Here is a 23635-nt window from a genome sequence, read left to right on the forward strand (position 1 = left end):
TTAAGGTCTGTAGAGGGATTTTATAACATTAACATGACTGAAAATGTCCAGCAAGTTTCACCATGTTGAAGAAGATCTATAATAAATCTGATCAGTGATGGTCAAATCCTTTTATTAAGACTTAAAATAGTCTGAAATGATGTCTGCCTGTGTATGTGTGATAGATGTTAATTAAGAATTCAAGGTAAACTGCCCCTAAAATATATCAGCTCTCCCATTTGAGCTATGGTCTGCTCATCCTTGTGGATCTCCACCTCCCCCATGTGGTGGATGAGGAGCAGTGCAGCACCGCGTGGACAATTCCCAATTGTGAACCAGAAGCAAAATACCTTTTCACCCCAAAACCCACCAGAGCATTTTATTTCACAGAGCTTCAGCTGGAGGAGGAAGGGAACAGCTCAATGACATAAAGGTGTGTAAGGTCCAGTGTGCTGTGCATGAATGTTGTCTATAACCATGCCTTGTTTTATCAATAAAAATGAGATATATCTGGCTCACACCACCAGAAATTACAGTGTAACTTCTGGCACCTTCCTTGTAACATGCACAAATATCCACAAACTATCCACTACCAGGCCCCTCCACAAGAGGGTCACAAGATTAATGCAGAACCTGACTAACATTTGGAAACAAAGACAAACAGTCGTACATTAAACCAGCCGGGCTTTTGGGGACCCTGACCTCTTTGACTTGTGGGTAACTAATAGTTTGTTGCTGTTGCTTTGTCCATTCAAAGCTCTAAAACGCCTAAGGACAACAGTGTGTGTTCTGATGTATCCAGGTGGGTGTAGGATCATTGGCATCTCCTCAGCCTATCCTAACAGGTGACAGCAGCCTCTGGCTTTATCAGAAACCCACTACAGCTGTATCTTTGTTTTCCTTCACTGAGCAGCAGACACATCACTATGGATGGACTATGACAGATAGGGCTTTACCCTTCTTAACAGTAAAAAAGGCATTTGGGGTGGCATGTGACACCCTCTGGCATCTAAAATATAAAAGGAAATGATTAAAGTAGACCCCGCGCTTGAGGCATGAAGCAAAAGCTCCTGCGTAGGGGCCCTCAGCTACCATGGGGCCCAAAACAAAGTGAAAAGGTGAATTCTCAGAAGTCTGTTTACATATTTAACTTATTTAAAGATACACGTTTTGTTAAAGTGTCCCCAGTGCTCCCATCCCACGACGACTCCCAATTTCTGCGGATACAATATCAAGTTTTGGGATAGTGACAAATATTTTTTGAGAGGGTGCTTTAAAGTTTTGGATTTGAAGATGCGATAATAAAATAATCTAGAATATCTTTTTCAATATCTGCACCTTGAATTAGAATTACACTGCTGAGAGAAGATACTGTTCAAAGAATTAGTTCAACATTTTGGGAAATGGTGTTATTGGCTTTCTGGCAGAGAGTTAGTTTGATGAGAAGATCGATAACACTCACAACAACAAAGACTGGCAACAGGCCCAAGCCGTCTGGTTCTGTAACAAAACCTGCCTACCATGTAACCTACGTCTGTATCTCTTAACACTTATTCATTTCATCATTTTAATCCATAAAAACCGCGATAATTCACCATTTTAAGACTCAGTTAGCTACTAGTTAGCTAGGAGGACTATTCTTGGTGCTGAGGAGTTGCCAGGCAACCAGTGAAGATCCAGGAAGTTAATATAACAGTTTAACAATTTATTATTAATTTTAAAGTTTTAAAGTGCATTTTAGGTGATTTTGTAACTGTTAGACAGGTCAGCTGCTTTGTTTCAAAGTCTGTGATAAATTTGCTAAAGTTAAGCTTTCTTTTCTTCTCAATTATTCTTTTAGTTTTAAAATATTCTTCCTTTTGAGTAATTATCAAGCTAGAGACAGAGAGGTAAATAATTAATTTAAGTAGCCAAAACCCTTTTTAAATGTGTTATTTTAATGAAATAAAGAAAAAAGGGGGAAATAAGGAGGAAGAGGATTGGCTGCCGGTCGATGCAGTGCACATGCGCAGGGACGGAGCACACCTGTACGTATTTAGCTAATTAAACCCTTCTTGATGAAACCAAACCTGACTGAGTGTCCCGAGTTGTGATGGCTGAATCTCGGAGAGTTCAGTTGACCACTTTGTCCTACGATGTACCTGCCTCCTCTGACGAACCGGCTGCGGCCCAGAGGCCTCCGTCAGGTGTCCCGCAGCAGGTGAAGGAGACCCGTCCGGACCGACCCGCTGACCCAGGCTCGGTCCGACTGGTGCTCACATTATTTGAGCCTGATGAACGAAGCTTTCCCGAGTTCAGCTACAGTCAACTCGTTGACAACAAGGTGGGATTTTATGTTGAAAGTCTGCAGAGGAAACTTGAATCTTGATATTCTGCTGGTGTTGCACCAGAGAGCATCCTATTACCCCACATGTCTTTATGTTCGTATAGAAACAGTTTTTATGTTTATTTATATATGTTGTGTTTTTTTGAATCATTTGTTAAAGTTCTTAAAGACACTTGTTTTTCTCCACCTTATTATGTTGCATGTCACACATCAATATCATGACTTATCATAATGAAAACTTTGAATTGGACATTTTAAGAAGATTTATCATTATTATTATTATTTTTTGTGATTAAATTTAAACTATCAGGCTTTCCTACTATTTACTACAGTATCCATGCCATATTTTTAAGATTTCTTTGACTAAAGTTGACCATTTATTTAACTGTTTACATTTTTAGAATAAACACTAATCCAAGTTTCCAAATTAAAGTTTTAGTCTTCATCTTAATTTTTTTTTTACCAGTTTTAAATGCAAATGACCAAATAGCCTTTCTTTTCTGTGAAGAGTTTGTGTAGGTTTCAACCAGACACCTTTTTATTATAGTAGTAATAGCAATAATAATAATAATAATAATAATAATAATAATAATAGTTTTTGATTACAAAACTCACAAACAACATAAAAACATACACTAGACTTGACTCGGAATCAGTGATAGATATGTTTTTGTGCATGCTGGGATCCACAGTGAGTCCAAACTGAGATAGGAGGGTATTAAAAGAGAAATTCATGAACCTCTTCATCTAAATGTGTGACTACTGGACACATGTTTTCATTTGATGTATAAAATGTTTGATTAGTTTGAGACTTTTCTTTTAGATCAACCACACGAAAGTTGAAGTTCCACTGAGCAGGTTTGAAGAGGAAGACAAGAGGGAGAACGACGAGGCAGCTGCTCTCGCAAAGGCGTTGGAGGAAAAATATGTGAGTAGATTTTTGTACGTATTTATGAAATGTTTTACTTCAAAGAGTACAATCGAACATCTAAATATTGTCACATGCAAATGCCACAACAATATTTTGCATCCTCTCGTTGCAGGGTGGCAAACCAAAGAAAAAGAAGGACCGTATTCAGGACTTGATTGATATCGGGTACGGTTATGATGAAGAGGATTCTTTCATTGACAACTCTGAGGCTGTGAGTCGGTGTTCAGTCACACTGTTTGTATTTCTATTCTATCAGCATCTTTGAAGACCTGCTGTGTTGCACAAAGACACCGTAGGTTTGTACTGTAGTTGTTAGATTAAAGGTTTAGTGTGTAGGATTTAGTGGCATCTTAGGGTTGCAGTTGCATCGTTTCAGACCTTCCCTTCCAAGCACAAAGGAGAAACTACAGTGGCTGTAAAACGAGTGAATGCACCTGTCTAGAGCCAGTGTTTGGTTTGTCCCTCCTGGGCTACTGTAGAAACACACTCGGTTTATGTTTCCCTTAACTTCTGTTCCCAGTTTTGACATTTAGAGGCCCATCAGTCTGTCTCTACCTTTTCTGTTGCTGATTTGAATATTTTTCTAATTTGATAAAATCTATTCCTGCCTTGCCTCTATAGTATGATGAATTTGTCCCGGCCTCCCTCACAACCAAATTTGGAGGCTTCTATGTAAATTCGGGCGTGCTGCAGTTCCGCCAGGCTTCTGACACGGAGGACCTCACTACAGAGGAGAAAACACTTGAGCCTTCAAAAGTAAGTTGTGACTCTAAGAAGCATGCTAAGCATTGTAATGGAAGTTCTCAGAACTGATTTCAATGTTTTTCCATCAGCCTAAGCTGTGCAAACTTTGCAACAGTGTTGTGTTTCTCTAAAGTTTTTAATGACTTCTAAAACATATCTGATAAAACATAACTTGAAACATTTTTAGAAACGTAAACTCAATGGTGCACAGGATAAGCCAAAGAAGAAGCCGTGCAAAGAAGGTGGAGAGATGAAAAGCAATGAGGATCCTAAGTCGAGGTGAGGCTGAGCAAAGCAATTTTTACCTCTTGTTTGGAGCCAGTTAGATGATGGAACATTTCTCACAAGTGTAATATGTTTATCTTGTAGCACTTTGTCTGAAATTGCACCGGATGACGAGATGATGAAGAAGAAAAAGAAGAAAAAGGCTGGTGGCACACTCAGCGTCACCAGCATGTTGAAAAAGTTTCAAAGAGAGAAGGAGAAGGAACGACAGAAGGTGATGAAAGAAAACCAGAAGATACCAGCAATCATGGGTGCAACCACGATCCCTCTGTGCCCTGCGGACGCAGCCGGGGGCGGCGGCTCAGGACTGACTGACCCTCTCCTCAGTTTAATTGGATCAACCAATGACCACGCTCTCATCCAAGCAGCCAACACAGTGGATTTTGATATTGATTTGGACTCTTTATTAGATGTCAGTGAGGGAACCTCATCACCAAAATTGGTTCCTCAACTGGCCACAGAGACACAGTTTTTCCAACCCAAAACAGATGATCAGACTCTAGCACAACTTCCAAATGCAAAGACTAACTTGCAGCCGAAGCCTCATTCAGAACAAATCCCACTGCCAGAGGGACTTCCTCCAGGACTGGAAAACAGTATTCAGAAACTCATAGTGGTAAGGTTAAATTTGTTATTTGAACACTTGCTGAAGTGAAGATGGTGACAGACTAAAGCATCAGTTGTAAATGGGCAAGCACATGGTGGATGCACAGCTGAGGTTATGTACACATATCTGTCTCTTTATAATAAAAAAATATCACATTATCTTTTCAGGCTGCCAAGTTCTCAGAGGGAGAGTCAAAACTCAAGTTCTTCACTCCAGAAATCAACTCAATCCTGCTAGAGTGAGTTATCCAACAACCAAGACACAATGTGGCAACTATTGTCTTTAGCCAGGAGCACAGTGAAAGCCTTTTTTAAACCCTTAACTATTTATTTTAAATCCTGCATTGCTTACATCCATGTCTGCTAGCTTTCAGACTTCTTCTGTCCTACTTTTTATGGCATATTGCGAGGTTTCATGGCACATTACCACCGCCAGCTGTCAGTTTAGTGGAACTGGCATGAAACCTTTTGGCAGGACTGTTTATTGCCACATGCTCGTGCATTCTTGTGCCCATGCATGCAATACAAACAAAACAGTGACTTCACTCACAGTTGTGCAACTAGTGTTTAAAAAATTCGACAGAGCAGGTTCAGGTCACATTTGTCTAGATTCAAGTCATAAACATGAAACATTTTGACTGCTCAGACTGGTCAGGTTTAGTTGATGGACAAATTGAAATCCTGAGTTGCTGCACAGTTGCAGATGATGTGTACTAGTCACCAGTCCTGTGATTACTGTTTCTACAGTAGCCCGGAACTAACAAACCAAACAACGTCTCTAAATAGTGCTTTCAGTTTTTTACACATTTCATGGCCACATTAGTTTGTCCTTTATGATTGGAAGGGCAGAGTGAAGCAAGGAAGTTGCTATCTGCACCTACACTGCTAGATGCCACTAAATCCTACACACTAGTCCTTTCTTAAGTGTGTAGTTCTGCTGTCACGGTGTCTTTATCCAGTATTGAGTTGCAGTGTCGGGAACAGGGTGGCCAGTTGCGCTCCAAGGTGTACACACACCTGTCATCTTTCCTGCCCTGCAGCAGAGATACACTCCTCAAACGTGTGAAGAAACTGTTACTCACACACATGGTGAGTGGGTTTTTAATATTTAAGTTTTATGTTCAGCATGGCTTGATTTTCATTCTTGAATTTGACACTGACAAGCAGGAACCCCCTGATGTGGAAGACCCCATGCACAAACTTAAGGAGGCCATCGGCAAAGCTATGCCCGAGCAGATCGCTTGTTTCCATGAAAACTGCAAACTATACGAACAAGTCAAGACTTCAAAGTAAGTTCATGAGTGTATATTCAAGGCTGAGTTTGGAAAAGGGATCAGTTTAGTTACTGGTTTTTAATTTGTACTGTTTGATTACTTAAACAATGGACAATTTGTTTTCCAAAGATTTAATTTGATTAAAATGTCAGAATGCTATTGCTCTGATAATGAACACACTCTACATAACGGGAACATACACCAACAGAGGATCAGCAAAAGGTGACATTGTAATCCTGAAGTCTGTGTTTTTAAGTATAAGTTACATAAACAGCTAATATCCGAAGATTGCTGTATACATGAGGTGTGCCTCTTTTTAGTAGGGTTTGGGTTCACTGGAAATATATTCTTCTCTCTCCCATCTTGAACTGGCAATGTCAATCAGAGCAATGGAGGAGGAGAAAGAAGGCAAACAGAAGATGAATGTTGAAGATGTGGAGGAAAAAGGTGGGAAAAAAGGAGGTCCTAAGAAGTTGTTCAAATGGAACGAGGAGATCAGGTCAGATATGCTGAAGATCATTCGAAATGTCACTCACTCTCACCTTTTTAATGAATGAGGCTTCTGTCTGTGAAAACGGGGACATTATACAATTTTTACTTACTGTGTAACAAATCCTATTTTCTCTCATCCAGGGGTTGCTTGTGTCATGTATTAAGAGTGAAAATGGAGAAATATAAAAAGGAAAGGAAAGGGAGCGAGGCGATGGAGGAGTACCTTAAGACCTTGTTGGACAACGAGGTCAAACCGCTTTGGCCAAAAGGATGGATGCAGTCTAGGTATGTGACACTGGTGCACATTCATACCTTCAGTCATAAAATCACGATTTTCATATTTCTTTACCAGATTTTTATATGCAGACATGCACTTTTTCAACATGTTTCAGGGTGCTCTTAAGGGAGAGCAGGAACATTTTAAGCCTCTTTACATCATTACCGTGAGTACAATACACAATTTCCAGATGCTGTGAAAAGCTCCCAACATATGTTATGAAAAGTAAAACAAAGATGTCCAATTACTATCTCACTTGATGTCTGACATGTGCACTCAGAGTAAAGAAGGCCAGGCCTGAGAAGAAGCAGAAGCCATCTATTAATGGTCCTGCATCAGATAACTGCAGCATTCTCCAGCCATCTCCAGACGAAGACGAAGACTGTGTCTTTATTGCGGCCTCGAATATCTCCAATTCTATGTCACTGGGTGCTGTGAAGAAGGAAGTTGCTGTATTGAAAAAGGTGGAGGGTAAAGCAGCAGCAGCAGCAGTAATAGCAGCAGCAGGGGCCAGGGCAGGAGCAGGGGCAGGGGTGGCAGTAGATGGTGGTTTCTCTACACCTGCAGAGTCAGACGAGCCTCTGGTCAACGCCACATCTACTCCTACTCATACGCTTCTGGATCTCCTTGCTGATCAAGCGCTGGCTCGGGAGCAACCTCTCTCAGTTTCCCAGGAGCTCCTAGCAGCAGCTGTTGCAAAATACAAACATTCAGTTCAGCACTGGAGCTTTGGGGCGGACACCAAAAGTCCTCCCCTTCCTCCTCCTCCTCCTCAGTCCAGCCCAGTGGGTTTCCCAGTAAGCGGGGTGTGTCAGGTTGTTTTGCCCCAGCTGCTGCAGATTGGAGACTTTGCCAGACACATGGATGCTGGCAAAGTCCAGATCATCTCTGATGATGCTGACATTACTATACAATGAGAACACCCAATGCAGATTTACACACAGTAGGTTTTATTTATTTGTGTTAAAACTTTGAGTTATTTACTGAGATTGGCAGAATGTTTAAAAGTGTTGTGATTTAGTATTGGACTCATAAAGTTTGGTGACTCACAAGAGACAGATTCAAACAATGAATGAATCAACAAAGCAGCAGATGCCCTGACTTTTACTCAGCAAATAGCTTGAATCTGAATCTTCCTGTTAAATACCCACGTCTTTCAAACTCCACAACCTCAGTGTGACAAAATGACCTTAACTTAAGGTTCTTACTAACTTTCCATCACCTGAACGAACTACATCTTCTGGTAAAGATTATGAAATGTGGTTGAAAGTTCAGGCAAAAGCTAGTCAGAGGATCTTGTATTAATATTTTGTCAAACTATTCAATATATTTCAGTGTTTCACGTTTTTGTAATCTAACAATGACACAACCAAAGCAAGCAGCAATACTATTTTTGCCCAAATACAACTCAGATTTAAATGTTTGACTTTGAATGTTTTTTAGTTGCACATTATTTAGTAAAGAATATAACATCCGTATTTGGTGACCTTATGTCTTCCTAATGTACTAATATATAATATCAAGTGCTGCAAGATACCTTGTAGATTGCAATTAGCTTTTATTCCAATAACACTGCTGTATGCTGTCTTTTATCCATTTATTTTCTTTCTAGATGGGAGCAGTTTCCTTGGAACGGACTGGACACATGATGGAATTCTAACAAACACAGCAGTGAGGATACTAATTATCTAACTTTTTGTCTACAGCCAAAAGCTGTGAGACTCAGATGAAGATGTGTACTTTTTGTCATTTTTACTTGTTTGTATGAGTATATCATCTGAGATGGAAAGAAACTAAAGGGAGTAATACTAATGGGTTTGGCCCATGAAAGGAGAAGTGGCACTTTTACCAATGAGCAGACAAATTAACATCCACCTTATCTGTTTCTGATAAAATCTTGACATCTACTCAGTCATCTGTGATAATGACTCTTTAACTCTGACATGTGTTTGAAATGTAAATGATTTACTTTGAATTAATAAATAAATAATAGTTTGCGTGTGTGTGTAGCCATTTGTTTTTTTAGCTTAATAGTTTTATCTAGTGTAGACTTTTCTTAGAACCTTTTTCAAGAACAAGTGTAAGGGAAAAAAAACAGGAAGCTGAAGAATTAGGTCCATTGTGGCAATATTTTGTAATTGTAAAGTCTAAAGCAAGAAGTACTGCTGTAGGAAACGATAGTTGTTGGACAGCATTTTAATTTACAGCAGACAGAACATAACCTTTGTGAAAGAAGGCTGAACACAGGAAAAACACCAACATTGTTCGGCAAATGATTCAGACAGTTACTAAAATAATCTTAAAATAAACAAGAGGGGAAACGCAGTCAAAGACCTATGATTGTTTTAAGTTGTGCAAAAATAGAATTAATTTCTTTCTTGAGCAGCATTCAGTCTGGAAGATGAAATTTACATTGACACATCAGTTTATTAACATAAGAAAATGTACCTGGACAGACACTCTCAAAGACATTGATGTGAATCTGATCCATGTGAAAAAGAAGAGTGACACAAAGCAACGAGTCAACCCCGATGAACATTTTTTTTGACAGCAGGAGCAGTTCATCCAGACAGCATGGGAATATCACGTTGGGTTCTTTTAGGAGTTTTTACAGCCAGCTGATCAAATAAATGAGCAAGAAAGCCAACAGGTGTCTGTTACAGCTGTTTGCAGTTCCTAGAAAGATAAAATAAATTGAAATGAAAATGAAATAATTCAACCAATACAGGATGCAAGATCAATAATAACAGAACAAAGCATAATTTCTTTCATTCAGGAAGGAATACTCTGCTTTAAACATTTGTAATAAGAAGTTATCAATATAAAAACGAGGGTTACATCTATCATTCTCGCACTGATTTATTTTGTTTAAAATTAATTGTGGAAATGCAACATTCATTTTATAATAATGCAGATGATGTAAACCTACCACTGCCAGCAAGGACCTCCACGTCCACTGTAAAGTTTTTCAGTCCAAGATGTCCTTTTGTGACGGCTGTGTATTTCCCGGCATCTTTTCTGCTTGAGTGAGTGGGCAGGGCAACTGCCTGTCCATCTCTGAACCATAAGACTTCTGGTTGAGGGTTTCCTCTCACTTCACAGCTGAGGCTCTGTCCCTCTCTCACCAGCAGTTTTGTAGGACAAACGAGGTGTGGACCAACTGAGAGGAAAGATAAGTCAGAGTGAGGGAGAGGAGAAAAAGACAGTTGATAAAAAAAGAAAGGTTGATATATTTTACTTAAAGAATTGGGTGAGAGAAAGTGGAGAAAGTAGGAGAAAGAGTTCAGGGTCAGATGGGTTGTTTAGTTGACTAGGTATATTCTGCCTGACTCATTGATCCTTTTTCTGACTAATGTTTGTGCATGTTCGAAGCTATGGCCCCAACTATGAAATATGAGTAGCCCAACTGTGCTGTGTATTGATTAATCCATGACACTGTCTGAGGCGCTGAAGTAGTATATTTGTAATAGTATCTTTTTCTCTCAGTCCTGCATTCTGTCAGTGTCATCTTGGATCTAAAATATTCTCTAACCTATATACTATAAATACTCAGTACTATAGTATACTGCAGGGTTGCCCAGAGTAGGGCCCGAAGCCAAAGTTTGCCCGCCATATTATACATAATTGCTGTTTGTGTTGTTTTGAGGTAAAAATGCTCTTTAAATATGTAGGATCACTAATTATTTTTATTTTGTTTCTGCTTTTGGCCAGTGGCCTACCATTAAGTTTCTGTTTTGGTCCCCTAAGGGAAAGAATTAGGGCAACCCCTTCTGTCACCGACTGTCCGGGAAAGGAACAAAGGCCGGAGGTGGAAAATAAACATTCTTATAGGTAACAATGATAATGTAACAACAAATATCAGCAGTTTGACTCACAGAGGACCACAGTAATGAGTTTTTGTGACATCAACACTGGAGGGGGCTGTGGTCCTTCTGGTCCCAGTTCTAGCTTGGCTTCACACCAGTACTGGATTCCATTATCTTCTTTACTGGGGGTGATGTTTAAAGTGAAGATCTCTGTCACTGGTTCCTTCTCCGTAGTGTTGTTGGACTGTAGTTGACCCAATATTGTCTGTCCTCTGTAGAAGGTCACAATGAGGTTTCCAACAGGAGCAACGCCCTGTACCGTACACTGCAGAGTGTACTGACGGCCCTCATACATCGGTCCAGTGTGATTAATCAAGCTGATGGACACATTATCTGGAGGCTCTGTGGAGACAGATCAACAGATAAACCACATAGAAAAGGCTTGATGCACTTGATGCATTTTCTAACAGACAAACACACAAATATTAACTCACTGTAGACTATTAGAGGAAGCTTAATGTCGCACGACCCTCCCTCATTAGTTAGTGCATAGCATGTAGCCGTGATGCTCCACTTAGTCATGTTGTCCACAGTCAAGATGACAAAATTATCCTGACTGAGTCCAGAAGTCTCCTAGAGTTGCATAAGGTCACAAATCAGAGCAATTAAGATTCAGTTTGAATGGTGACTATAATTGAATGTTACTGTCTGGCTGGTATTATTTTATTAGCTCAATGTAATCCAATAGAGTAGCCCTACAATAAAGCATAAACTACTTTAAGCTTAGTAAAGCCTATAATGTTCAGTTCTGTCAGCATCGTTTTATATCTGAGTGAGTGTTCAGAGTATCTGGGTGTGGTCCTGGAGAGCGCACCACCTTGGGCTTGGGAAAAAATGTCATAATTGGGAGAAATGACCTGATATCAGCTTGAAATGAATGTAATTAATGGTCAACAACAGACAAGTGTACCTAGCACAAGAAGACCATAGATTAAAGGTGTATGATCAGCTTTGTTGCTGTATTATTTTATCTGTGACCATAGGTCTTAGAGATTTTGGTGAAGAGGGGAAAGGAGCCGTAAACTGATGACCATGTGGTGGTGAACTGGATGTTGGAATTGGCTTGGGAGGCTCCCACAAAGGCCACGTAAACTCAAATATGTAGTGAAGGTGAACTAGGAATGTCAGACTGAGGCCCCTGTCCACAACTCCCATCTCCAGAGGGGTTTTTTTTTCTGTATCCTGGAGGAGTCTGGGAACATGGAATCCAAGTGCCTTATTTGAAGCTTCCATTTGGAAGTGGCATCAACTTGTGGCCTGAAGATCATCAGACCCTCCAATCAGCAGCAATCAAACAACCTGCTGGTGGGCACCAGGGTGAAGTAGGCCTTCCAGCTGAAGAGGGAATCATTTTGGACCTAGTCAGCCCAAGGGACTCCTGAAGCAGCAGAGAGGTGTCATGAGGCCAGAAGGACTGCAGCTTCTGTGATCATGAAAGCAAATAGATGAAGATTTTGGGAAAGCCATGGAAAAGGACTTCCAGTTGGCTCTGGAAAACCGTTAGGCAATCAAGGAAGGGAAAGCGAGGTCTTCACCAGTCTGTTTACAGAAGGGCTGGAGAATAGCTGACCTTGACTGGGGATACTGAGTAACTGAACCTGACCAATATCCTCTCTGTGAAGGTGGATGGTAGAAGGTGAGTTGAATGACTTGGAAACCTTAACCATTTCCCTGGTAGAGGTTAGTTAGGTCGTCTCATGTAGGGCTGAATGAGATTCACCCTGAGGTGCTGAAGGCTCTGGATATTGCTGGGCTGTGTTCAATCTTCAATGCTGTGTGGAGCTCAGGGAATCAGGGACAGTAATTGTGGACTGGTGGGGTTGGTGGTGCTCTGAAATGATTGGACTGTCACACTGCTCACCCTCCAGGGGTAAGCCTGTGCCAGCATGCTGGAGATGAGGCTCTGGGCCAACTGTCGAGCCACGGATACAGAACTAATAATGCAGATATTATTCTGGTTGTGGAATAGTGGACCAGCCTTTTTACTCTTGCAGGAATACTGGAAGGGTCATAGTAGTTTGCCCATCCAGTTTACAGCCATTTCCTCCTGGATATCTCATGGGGGCTGCCACAGAAGTAAGGGGTGTTGGGGCCATTATTAATTGCCATCTTGTCCTTGTGATGAGAGCTGGGTCTGTGTTCTGGGCAAGAAGTCCAGCACATTCTCTGTGGGGTTGGGCTTCACTAGGGTTGGGAAACTGTTACTCATTAAGGCGACAATGGCACTTTAATGGACAGAATGTCAAGGCGGTGCTGAAGTGGAGAGTACAGTCATGGTGACTTTAGGATAATATCTCTGCTCTATAGCTTGGGAGTGAGTTTCTGCCCCAAGTAAAGAGATTTATGGGTGAATAAGATCACTGGTTGTTAAGTTACTTTTTAAGCTAATAGGGCTTTCAAGTCATATAGAGATGATTGATTTCCTACCAGGGAGATTTCCCAACCGAGACCACCATAATTAATGCTTTGTGCAGAGCAGTTAGCTGTGAATGGATCTCCAAACCTGTGACAGGAGAGTTTACACAATTAGTTATCACTAATTTACACAGAAACATACAAAAAAGGAAAAATTTACAATATGTGCCATTTCTTTTAGTCCATACACTACACCTCATTTTCTCTACAGTGTAAATTTCCTCCACTTAGAGAAAAATAAGTTTATCTTTTCCTTTAAATGGGGAAGAAAGATTTATGAGAAAATGTTATTTGGATCTTTGAGCTACCGTACTACCCTAAAATAATCCCCAGCTATTCCTGACATACCTGACCACCAGAGTGGAGGGTGATATCATCAGACGGCAGCTGGCTTCTTTTTCTGACTCTCCAGAAAAGTGGGCTAGGACACTGAGAGGAGGAGAAGGTGGAGACGGGAGAATTGTTGGAGAGGGAGAGGGAGGTAAAATTTGCACTGGAAGAGGTGGAGCAGGTGTGGAAACTGGAGATGAGGTAGCTGAAGTCACAGGAGAGATCAGGGAGTGGTAGAGGAAGAAAGACACAATAAGACACTTAATTATGTAAACATTTAAGTTAATAGATATTAAAGACTCTCCAAATCATTGTGAATTAAAGTTTAACTACAGCAATACACAGTCACAACAGATAAGGGTTATTTTTCTCAAAGAATTCATCAACATTTCATAATGATAATCTTATTCTCTTAAATCTTATATATAAATAAACACTATACACACTAGAACCTAAAATACAAGATTTAAGGATTTTTGCCCTATTAGAGCTGAGCCAAATGCACATAGGAATATGTAGTAGCAGTATCTGCAGTGAGTAGTACAGAATATAAATTATGTATCTCTTCGTTTGTTTATCTTTATGTGTGCTGTAAGCTGTATGAACATGTGAGTCTTTACATAACAAGGGAAAGGGTCAATTGAATTTTGCCATCTCGTGAAATAATACTCTTTTTAGCTGATCTATTGTGAACCATTGTTTCATCGCACACTGAATACACCCAGTGTGTTCCTTTGAGGAAGGAAGGACACCCTGCCCAAGTCAAAGACCTCGCTCCTCTTTTCTATGACCATTGTTCCAATGACTCCAGAGGTTGTTCTGCTGCCTATCAGACGATCTCACTCACAGTGGCTCACTGGTGTGTCAGCATTCTGGCTTTCAAAATGTATAGTTATGTTTCCCACGTATCAGTATGCAAAATGAGTGAAATAAGGCAACTGCCAGGTAATGCCTGAGCTTAATCAGAGTCAAAAATCTAAATGAATCTGTCATGATTGGATGATATCTATTTTTTCTTGAATGTCAGAAAAATTGAGTAAACTCTACAATCTGCACAATCTGAAAAACATTGGATTTGAAGTATGAAGTGTCAGTTGCACCACTGCTAGTATTGTCATTCATCAGGTACGACACACACTGTGTCCATGTACTGCTGATTTAATGCCCTCATAGAGATGCAGTTCTCTTTTTTTTCTACCTGTGGTTCCTAATGAGGGGGGGCAATACCTCCACCTCACAGGGTTTCTGAAATAAATCTCAGAAATCACAAGATGATTTGGTGAAAAAGAAGAAAAAACATGTTACAGCCCCACAGTTTTTCAGATTTCAGTCATTTTTATTTACAATGCCCAGAAACCCAAGTCACTAATTTCCCTCAAGGAGCTTTACAAACTCAATTTAACATATAACTCCTAGATCCCTGCTTTAATCTGTGCTTTTTGTTTTTACCTTGTAACCTTACCTTTAGTTACCTTTTTATTCCCCTAAAAATGACTATTTGCTTGATCTCCTCACACCTCTCTGACATTCAAAACCTGTGACATGGTATCGCAAGTACATCCCAGCAGAAATGACTGTAACATTCATAAGCCAAGAGAAAGTTTACTCATTTAAATTTCCAGCTTGTATCATCTGCTCTATCTGCTCTCGCTGTTTCCACACTGAGCAGGTTTGTTACGACGCTTTGTCTCATTCATTTAGCTGTCATTTCACTCACCTAAGCCGAACAACAGCAGAAGTGTGATTGGCCACGCAGATGCACACATCCTTCTTCACTTTCCCTGCCTCAGAATATTGACTGCCGATATGACGTCTCTCCCAAACACCAGTTACTGGCTGTGTGATGCTGGCAGGGACACGGCCTGAGACTTCTGAGAAAAACACAGGGTACTTCAGGTTTTTATGGGAACGTGGGTGTGTATGTATGTTCTTTTTGTGTGTGTGTGTGTGTGTGTGTGTGTGTCTGAAGCTGATGATCAGGCGATTCCTTTGCTTTGGCCTCTGAAACCCACCATGGGCGTTCTCTGTTGGTATATCAAGAGAGGAAGGAAGGGAGGGTCAAGAATAATGCAAAGTAGTGCTGCAGCCCAGAGGGTAAAAATGAGTGTGCATTGTGTGTGTGAGTGTGGGTGAGCAGTTACACACAGTAGCTGTAAACAAAAGAGTGAAAGATGATGTTATAATCAATGTAGCAGCTCTTTTCAAATTCCAATCTTTTGTTTTGTTTTCTCAGTTCAAGTTCCACTGTTTTCCTAAAAGAAATGATGTATTGTTGCTCTGCTGTTGCTGTTAAAACCACATATCTCCATATTTTTCCATTTTTTACAAATTCAGTATTTTCTTGTCCATTGTTCTATGAGACAATTTACTTCACATTTCTTCACAGAAGTGAACCAAATGCTGAAATATAGGCCTACTGTGTATATAAGTTTTTTAGCAAACCTTGAAATCAAGAAGGCTTTGCGACCCCCACGTGAAGCTTTGGCGACCCCTAGTGGTGGTCCTGACCCCAGTTGGAAACCACTGCTAAAAGCTTTACTCAGTGGCCAGTTATCAAATTAATATGAAGATGTATTTCTATATTTATTCTTGGACTTCTAGGCCTAAAACAGACAGTTTGGTTGGTAGTCTGGAAGCTTTCATGTGTTAATATTACAATAATCCCTGAACAGTATCGGGCAACACCAAACTAATTATTCTGGGGGGTAGTGGTGCAACATGGCGGACACTGAAGGGGATCCGCTCTCTCTGTAGATAAAAACGGCTCATCCTAAGCTAATGAAAAGACAATTTTTCTGTTTTTCAGTTTATTATAAACTCATGAAAACATACTTATGGGTGTTATATTCCATTTCTGCCAACGCAATCAGCAACTACACCGCTAGATGCTACTAAATGCACCAGTGTGGTCCTTTAAGTAGCATTTTAAATGAGTGTTTTTAAATTGTGGTATTGAAGGACTGATTTTAATTTAGTGTTTCCCAGGCACGCCAAAGCACTCTTTGTTGGGAATGTGTTTTCTAAAGAAAGCTCATGATTATTATTGTTGTTATGTGGCCACCATTTCTATTTAAGGGTCAGTTTCCTCAAATTACAACATTTTTCCTGAGAGTCCAGTTTATTTTGAAGACAACTGAGCAAACTCCATCCACTGAAGACAACAGTGAAAATGTGGCTGAAAAGCTCTGGTAAAAACTAATTAGCTATTTTCTGTCAAGAAAACAGTTTTGTTTGTTTTATAGTAGTAACAAGCCATGCAGATAGTTTTGGTTTTATTTACTGCTTATTATTTTGAGATCTATTTTTATTTTTTTTTCCGATTAGATGAGAGCCATGAAGTAAATTCAATTTAATCTCCTTTGTATTAGGATGGAAACGGGGGCGAATCTAGAGAGATATTAATGAGCCATTGAAACGTCACCATATATAATTTTTTTCTGCTTGGAAAATTACCTAAATGAAGTTATTTGAACTCAATAACATTACATTATTGTGGCACATTAGTAAAGCATTGAATAGAAATAAAGGTGGCATTAGATATTCAATTGTTCTCCAAGTCTTTATTATATTTTTTTCAAATATATGTATGTGTTTTAATATCTTCTTTCTGTATTTCTTTGTCTTATATCTATTAAAGATTTTAACTGAAGCATTTGTCATGCATAATTTGTTTGGAAATCTAATATGAAGTGAGGGCGACAATACTGGTGGTACATTATGACACATAGTATGCTGGTTATGTTCTTATATCTGAGAAATGAGAAATAATAAATGTCTCTACGACTGCTACAACAGATTTTATACTGGGGGCAGAATAGCTACAGGCCTATCAGCGAGAATAGAGTTTAAACATGTATTTATTGTTCATTTATTTGGGGTGAAACGGTCTCACCAGTTGAACTTCAGTACTAAAGTTACCTCTGCTGCTGCCTCTACTTCCTGTTGCACTGGTTATAACCGAAAGTAATCGTTTGCGCCATTTTCTGCGCATTGTCGGACGGTGTGTTTATTTGCTGGGGGGGGCGACACGGTAAGTGCTTTATGGATTATAGTGCTCCTGTGCTTTTGGATTGTGCTATTTGTCCCTCTGCTGCTGCGCTGGTTCCGCACTTCACATAGATTTACTGGGGTTAATTGACAGTAAAAAAAAGAAAAAGCGGAAGCTTGCTGGCACAGTGCAGTGGGTACTGGGTCGTTCTTCCTGCTGTGGAGTCGTTTTCAGATGTATTTAGTCCGTTTAAATAGTTCATCCTACTAATGTATTAACTGCACCGCCAGAAGAGTGACGTTTTCAGTCCCATGTGGTTTGTTATTTTCTGGCAAACACATTTAAAGTAGATAACAGAGTAGCTTCCTCCCCCGCTCAGAGCGGCCATATAAAAAATATAAGGGCCTCTATATTGATGGGGTTAACTTTGGCTGTAGAGGATATGCTATGCTGATTCAGTTAAAGCCATGTGTATGTGCATTATCAGTGTGCATTGCTATTAGTTATTTTGACTATTATGATCAATATTTCCAGAAATAATGCTTCAGCTGTAGATGTGTTACTATTTTTGTAGCTTGATCCATACTAGAGACTAAAAGTAAGGATATCTGGAACCCTGCTGGTCAGATTGTGACTTTTTAAAACTCTTGTGGGTGTTATGGTCAGTGGTTTCTAGAGTTTTCTCTTCCCTGGTGTCCCTGTCTGTGTGTGTGTGTGTACTCCTCCCACTATCCCTGATTACCTGCTCATCTGTCTGACTGCTCAAATATCTGCCAGCCATCAGCCCTGCAGTATATAAACCCCGGTTCTCCATCCACTTTAAGATACTTTTTTCCCTGTTTGTGCAGACAAACTTAACCTTGTTTTTTTCCCCATGCCTCAGGGTCATCACCTTCTCTTCAGCTACCTGCCCACTCCTTCCTATCAGCCACGCTGCCTCCATCTTCAGTTTCACTCTGCCTGGATCTCAGCCATTATCCTCTCACCACTGCAGCAGGAGCTTCACATCACTGTTTCATCAGCTGGTACTCAATAAAGCCCGTCTTTGGTAATCATATCCTACTGAGTTTATGTTCTGCTTGTGGGTTTTTGTAAAAGTGCAATATATGTATTTATATATTTATATATTTATGACTTATTTATGCTGGGAGTCAGTCAGAGATGGGAATGCTAAGAGAAACTTGTTCTATTTAATGTCATACTAAATACAATGAGACAATTTAATACTGAAATTAATACCTCAAAAAAGTAGAGAAGCCTCTAGTTACCAGATATATTTCATAATCTAGAGCTGCAACCAAATCACACATTGTAATGGCCAATATTTGTCACCGTACAGTGGCATCAATTGCTTTACCTTGTGTACTCTAGCTGTAGCTGGCTGGATTGAACTCTCTGTCTGTCTGACCACATGCCCCGACTCCAGACTCCCTAAAATACCTCAGTGTTGGCCTGGGATAGATCCCACCTGCCTTGCCTTAATTGGGATTAGTGATGAGGTTGCAGTATAACACTATTCACGATAAATTATGTCTGAAAAACAATACTTCCATAAATACTAGTATCTGTTTTTAGAGGGAGCCGCGGCCCCCTCAGCACCCCCCATGATGATTTGTTGTTACTGCAAACATGACAACATAAATACTTGTGACCCTTTATGAATGATTTACTAAGGTTTGTAACTGTAGATGGGTTGGCTCATTAGAGAGTGAGAAACTTTTCCATTTTCCTATTGAATCGTCCTTCTGACAGGTCTTCCCGGTGAATTAAAAAGTTAGCTGAAAGAACTTTTCACATCCTGGCAACCCAAAAGTTGTTCTAGTTAATGCTTAGAACTGATCTGCATGGGCTTCATGAAATGATTCATTTTATTTGATTTTATTAGTTGTAGTCCTTCATGTAAATCTCCTATAAAATGGAAAATAGTAGTGGAATCGATCTTCTCATCCAATTTTTGGCAACAAAGCAAATAAGAGTATTGTTGAATTGTTCTTTTACTATTGAAGGCCATAATCTGGTTATATTAATAATAATAATAATAATAATAATAATAATAACCCTCTTCCACCTGCTCAGTGAGAAGATATGTCGGTTCCAGAGCTTCTCCTCGAGACTCTGGAGGAGCTGGGCAAGGATGACTTCAACATGTTTAAGTGGTACCTCTCAATGGAGATCTTGGACAACTGCAAACCGATTCCCAAGTCCCGTCTGGAACAGATTCCCCGGACAGAAACTGTGAGCAGGATGATAGAGAGCTACGGCGAAAATTCAGCTGTGGACATCACTGTTGTGATTCTGAGGAAGATGAATCACAACAACGCTGCGGATGAGTTAGAGAGAAGATACACAGGTGCAGGGCAGAGGGTGTCAAAGTAACTAAAAGTAACAGTGATATTAGTGTGTCTATACCATTATATAGTATAGAGTATATATAATGTCTTTATCCTCTGCATCTGTATCTTTTCATCAGCAGGGGCAGGAGCAGCAGGGGGGGCAGCAGCTAGACCCTCCTCCACCTCCTCCTCTGCTGCGGTGCCTACTGCTCCTCCTGGTGCGATGGTAGCTCAGCAGGGAGGCATGATCATTGCGCCATCAATCACCGGTAGCACCTGTAAAGCAGTGAATATAAACATCCATAAATAAACTGGGCTGTGTTTATTAATGTTCAGTTTTTGTTATATGAAGACATATTTTTTGTCCTTGTCATAGGAGTTAAAGCACTTACATCTGTTTACAACTATATCATAGTGTGTCATAAACCATTAATTCAAAGTTTATATCAGGTTTATACATGCTTGAACGTTTATCATTGATCATTTTCCATGCAATGGTGCTTTTAAACAGTACAAAATGAAAAAAATTGATTTCAAATGTGCTTGAAAATACTTTCTATACATTCTAAATAAACAATGAAAACAAGCAGTGTAGTCTGTACTTTCTTTTTACATTACTGTATATAGTGGTTAAATATTTGTGTACTTCACAGGAGTTTATCAAGAGTGCTCACAATAAAAAAATGTGCAAAGTTATAATCTGTACAAGTTTGATCCTGTACTGACTCTGCCAGTAACGCTTTCATACACAGTAGAGAGACAGTTACAGAGATACACTGCATTACTATCGCTAATGTAGACCATAAATGCTGTCAAATGTGTTGTGATACAATGAATATCTAAAGCATTATCCAAGTGTCCACTGTGGCAGTGAGCCAGCAAGAACAGTATCAGCACAATGAAACTGAAGCAGCAAAATGGAATTCAGCCACAAACATTTACACCAGAGCTAACTGTGTGACTGAGACACATTTTTAAGTGTTGATCCTCCAAACAGTACCCAAATATTGTCAGCAGGTGGCGCTGAGGCCACACGGACGTGACCTCATAAGGTCTCTGTGCTGCTGTATCAAACCTCCAGTTCTCATTTCACAGAGGCAGATATGAGAAAGTTTCAGTGTGGAAACAACTGCGAGATCATTATTTATAGTTAATTTTATGTGTCTGTTTGGTTTTTTGGGAGTGAACTTATATCAGACATCATATGCTTCTTTAAAAACAGTTTCAAATGAATCCAACCGGTAGAGAAGTGAAAGTGAAGCTGGATGTAGTTTCCTTCCCATTTTTATGACGTAATTAAAGCGTGATTGTATAATTTTTGCAGGGATTGCTGAAATGGTTTCAGAGGCTCATCAACAATTTTATCAGTTCAGTTATTGTGACTCACATCTGATATTTTGGCTAAATGACCTTTTGATGGCTGTCCTCTCTAAGCTTTGGTGCAGCCATTGTTATCTCATTCCATATTGCTGTTATGCCTACTAACCCAGAGAGACAAGGACTCTTGAAGCTTGAAGTTATTCATTTCTATTTTACCTTTTAAGAATTTCTGCAGACAATCTATTCTTTTCGATTTCTTTATTTCTCTTGTGAGTTTCTTTATAGAAAAGACAGAAAAAGAAATAGACAGAGTAGTCTTTGTACCAGTTTTGCCTGCTAATTTGTACATTTTTTAAAAACTATATATCTAAAAATGTAACTTTACGTAAGAAAAATAATTACTCAAAATATTTGGCTCTATAAGCAATAAGCATCAGTCAAACAGGATATATAACTTTGAAAACAACAACTGGTCAACAGGAAGAAGCCTGATTTAAAGCACAAAGAGAGACATGAAAATGTCATTTTCTTGTGGGAAATGTCTCGTTGTGGCCAGCAGACGTGCTTTGTCTCGCTTTGAGACGTGATATTTAATAAGAAATCAGTCTTGTTCTGTGAAACGTGAACTTGAACTTGTGTGTGCTTGTGGTTTGCAGTTGTCAAACAGTCTTAAGTTAGAAACTAAAAGTAGTCTATATCACCCCACAATGTTGCTGTACTTTCAGTAGATTCACTTCTGTCAGGACAGCTGTCTAATCACTGGAGCCACTACGGTAAGACATTCACTGAGATATTATAGAAAACAAATCTGATTTATAGTCCAGGTCTTACAATAAATCAAGTCAAAGATCTCACAATGACGCTTAAACATCATACAATGCAAAACAATATAATGACTATATAATAATTATTTTATTTATATCATTATTTTCCAATATTCATCATCAGCGTTTGCTTGTTGTTGTTCGTGTCTTTTTCTTTTAACCTGATATTCAAGTTAGTTTTTTTTTGTGTGTGTTATTAAAATTGGAGGTAAACATTTTAAAAAGACAAATGTTTGGTAATAAATATCTAACCTACCAAGCAGAAAAGGAACTGTTCTACAGTCATGTGCATATGTTGCTTATATGTAACAACAACTTAATCATTTTTGTTATTTTTGCCCTCGTGGTTATGAGTAAAGATACAGACAGGAAACATGGGGGAAGAGAAAGCACGAGCATGCAGACCTTGTACAGATATTATGAGAAGTTATATTAATAAGAGCATTTAATCTATGTATTGATAGATGACACTTGTAAAATAATGTCTTCTAAAGGTGATTGCCAAAAGAATAAATTTAAACTTTGACTTATGACTTTCATGCTGAATTGGAGTTCACTTTCAACTGAACATAAAAAATTGCAAAAAGTGGTTTAATGTGCAAACTGAAATCCTATTTCCCCTTTTGCAGTGAGCAAAAATGCAGGTTTCACTTCTGATCTTAGACACTCTGGATGAACTGGGAGCTGATGAGTTCAAGAGGTTTCGGTGGAACCTCACTCAGGAAGTGCTGGCTGGGTGTCAGCCCATTCGTAAAGGCCATCTAGAGAACGCCGACCGGCAGGACACTGTCAGCAAGATGATAGACAGCTACGGCGAAGAGTCGGCTGTGAACGTTACTGTTGAAATCCTGAAGAGAATGAACCACAACAACGCCGCGGAGAAGTTAAAGAGAACATACTCAGGTAGGCTAGATCATATGTTTCTACCTCTTTACCTTAATTCTACATACGTTTTCAAAGGGAATTTATTCAGTTTGTGTCTGTCTTTCATCACTAGGGGGTTCAACAGCTGCACACAACCCCACCCCCACACCTTCCTCCTCTTCCTTGGGTCTGACTCCTGCTGCTGGTGCCAATGTTTGTGCCCAGGGTAAAAGTGTTATCGTGGCACCCAACATCGCAGGCACCAATGGTGTGTCAATTAATATGAACATAAACACACAGTAATCACAGTAACACCTCATTAAAGTGTGTGCAATATCTGGTTGCAGAAATCAAGCTAGACCAGACCAAATAAGGCAACAAAACCCCTGAGGTTATTAAATAAACACGATGTGGGTGTTTTATTGCTTATGAAGTCAAAGACAATCGTAAGAGAAATATTGTTTTATTTCTTCCTTCAAATTTAACATAGCCTTGCCTAGCTTGATTTCTGCAACCAGATATTGTTGTGTAACAGACCACAGGAGTGCACTGACTGTATGGCTCCTTTCTACTTGTTACATTATGTTTTAGCATGTCAATTGTTTTATTACAAAAGTGAAAAAAAAACATCACAATGAACCACACTGTTGCTTCCTCATATTTTTATATTTTCTGAAGTAACGTTGTTTCTGAATAAATCTTGCTAATCTGAATCTAGGTTTTCTTGCATCCCTTTCTTATTTGTACCTAAACTAATCACCTTTTTATTGAAAGCACAAGT

The 23635-nt window shown here is 39.5% G+C and overlaps 3 protein-coding genes across 6 annotated transcripts; 2 read left to right on the forward strand and 1 right to left on the reverse strand.

Moving 5' to 3' along the window:
* Window positions 1-2056: 2056 nt before the first annotated feature.
* Window positions 2057-8909, forward strand: LOC127355068 (ubinuclein-1-like). 4 transcript variants are annotated; one of them, XM_051385545.1, is made up of 14 exons: window positions 2057-2302; window positions 3129-3233; window positions 3349-3447; window positions 3858-3992; window positions 4168-4259; window positions 4350-4881; window positions 5040-5110; window positions 5831-5960; window positions 6036-6160; window positions 6531-6644; window positions 6779-6922; window positions 7030-7080; window positions 7195-7857; window positions 8527-8909. In XM_051385545.1, the coding sequence occupies exons 1-13, from the start codon at window positions 2072-2074 to the stop codon at window positions 7829-7831; spliced, it is 2466 nt and encodes an 821-aa protein (XP_051241505.1). In that variant the 5' UTR covers window positions 2057-2071; the 3' UTR covers window positions 7832-7857; window positions 8527-8909. The 4 variants fall into 4 exon arrangements, with proteins under 4 accessions (XP_051241505.1, XP_051241506.1, XP_051241507.1 ...); XM_051385546.1 differs by having other exon boundaries at window positions 6039-6160; XM_051385547.1 differs by having other exon boundaries at window positions 5912-5960.
* Window positions 8910-9094: 185 nt separating this feature from the next.
* On the reverse strand, window positions 9095-15509 carry LOC127355070 (intercellular adhesion molecule 4-like). The gene is made up of 7 exons (XM_051385549.1): window positions 15243-15509; window positions 13544-13730; window positions 13208-13283; window positions 11215-11353; window positions 10790-11122; window positions 9844-10074; window positions 9095-9590 (listed from the first exon to the last, which is right to left on the reverse strand). The coding sequence occupies exons 1-7, from the start codon at window positions 15289-15291 to the stop codon at window positions 9523-9525; spliced, it is 1083 nt and encodes a 360-aa protein (XP_051241509.1). The 5' UTR covers window positions 15292-15509; the 3' UTR covers window positions 9095-9522.
* Window positions 15510-21749: 6240 nt separating this feature from the next.
* Window positions 21750-23567, forward strand: LOC127354744 (caspase b-like). Its single transcript, XM_051384882.1, has 3 exons — window positions 21750-21939; window positions 22620-22893; window positions 22988-23567. Exons 2-3 carry the CDS (start codon window positions 22629-22631, stop codon window positions 23155-23157), a joined length of 435 nt encoding a protein of 144 aa, XP_051240842.1. The 5' UTR covers window positions 21750-21939; window positions 22620-22628; the 3' UTR covers window positions 23158-23567.
* The last annotated feature ends 68 nt before the right edge of the window (window positions 23568-23635 follow it).

This window comes from Dicentrarchus labrax, unplaced genomic scaffold (genome assembly GCF_905237075.1).
Source record: "Dicentrarchus labrax unplaced genomic scaffold, dlabrax2021, whole genome shotgun sequence".
Taxonomy (NCBI): Eukaryota; Metazoa; Chordata; class Actinopteri; family Moronidae; genus Dicentrarchus; species Dicentrarchus labrax.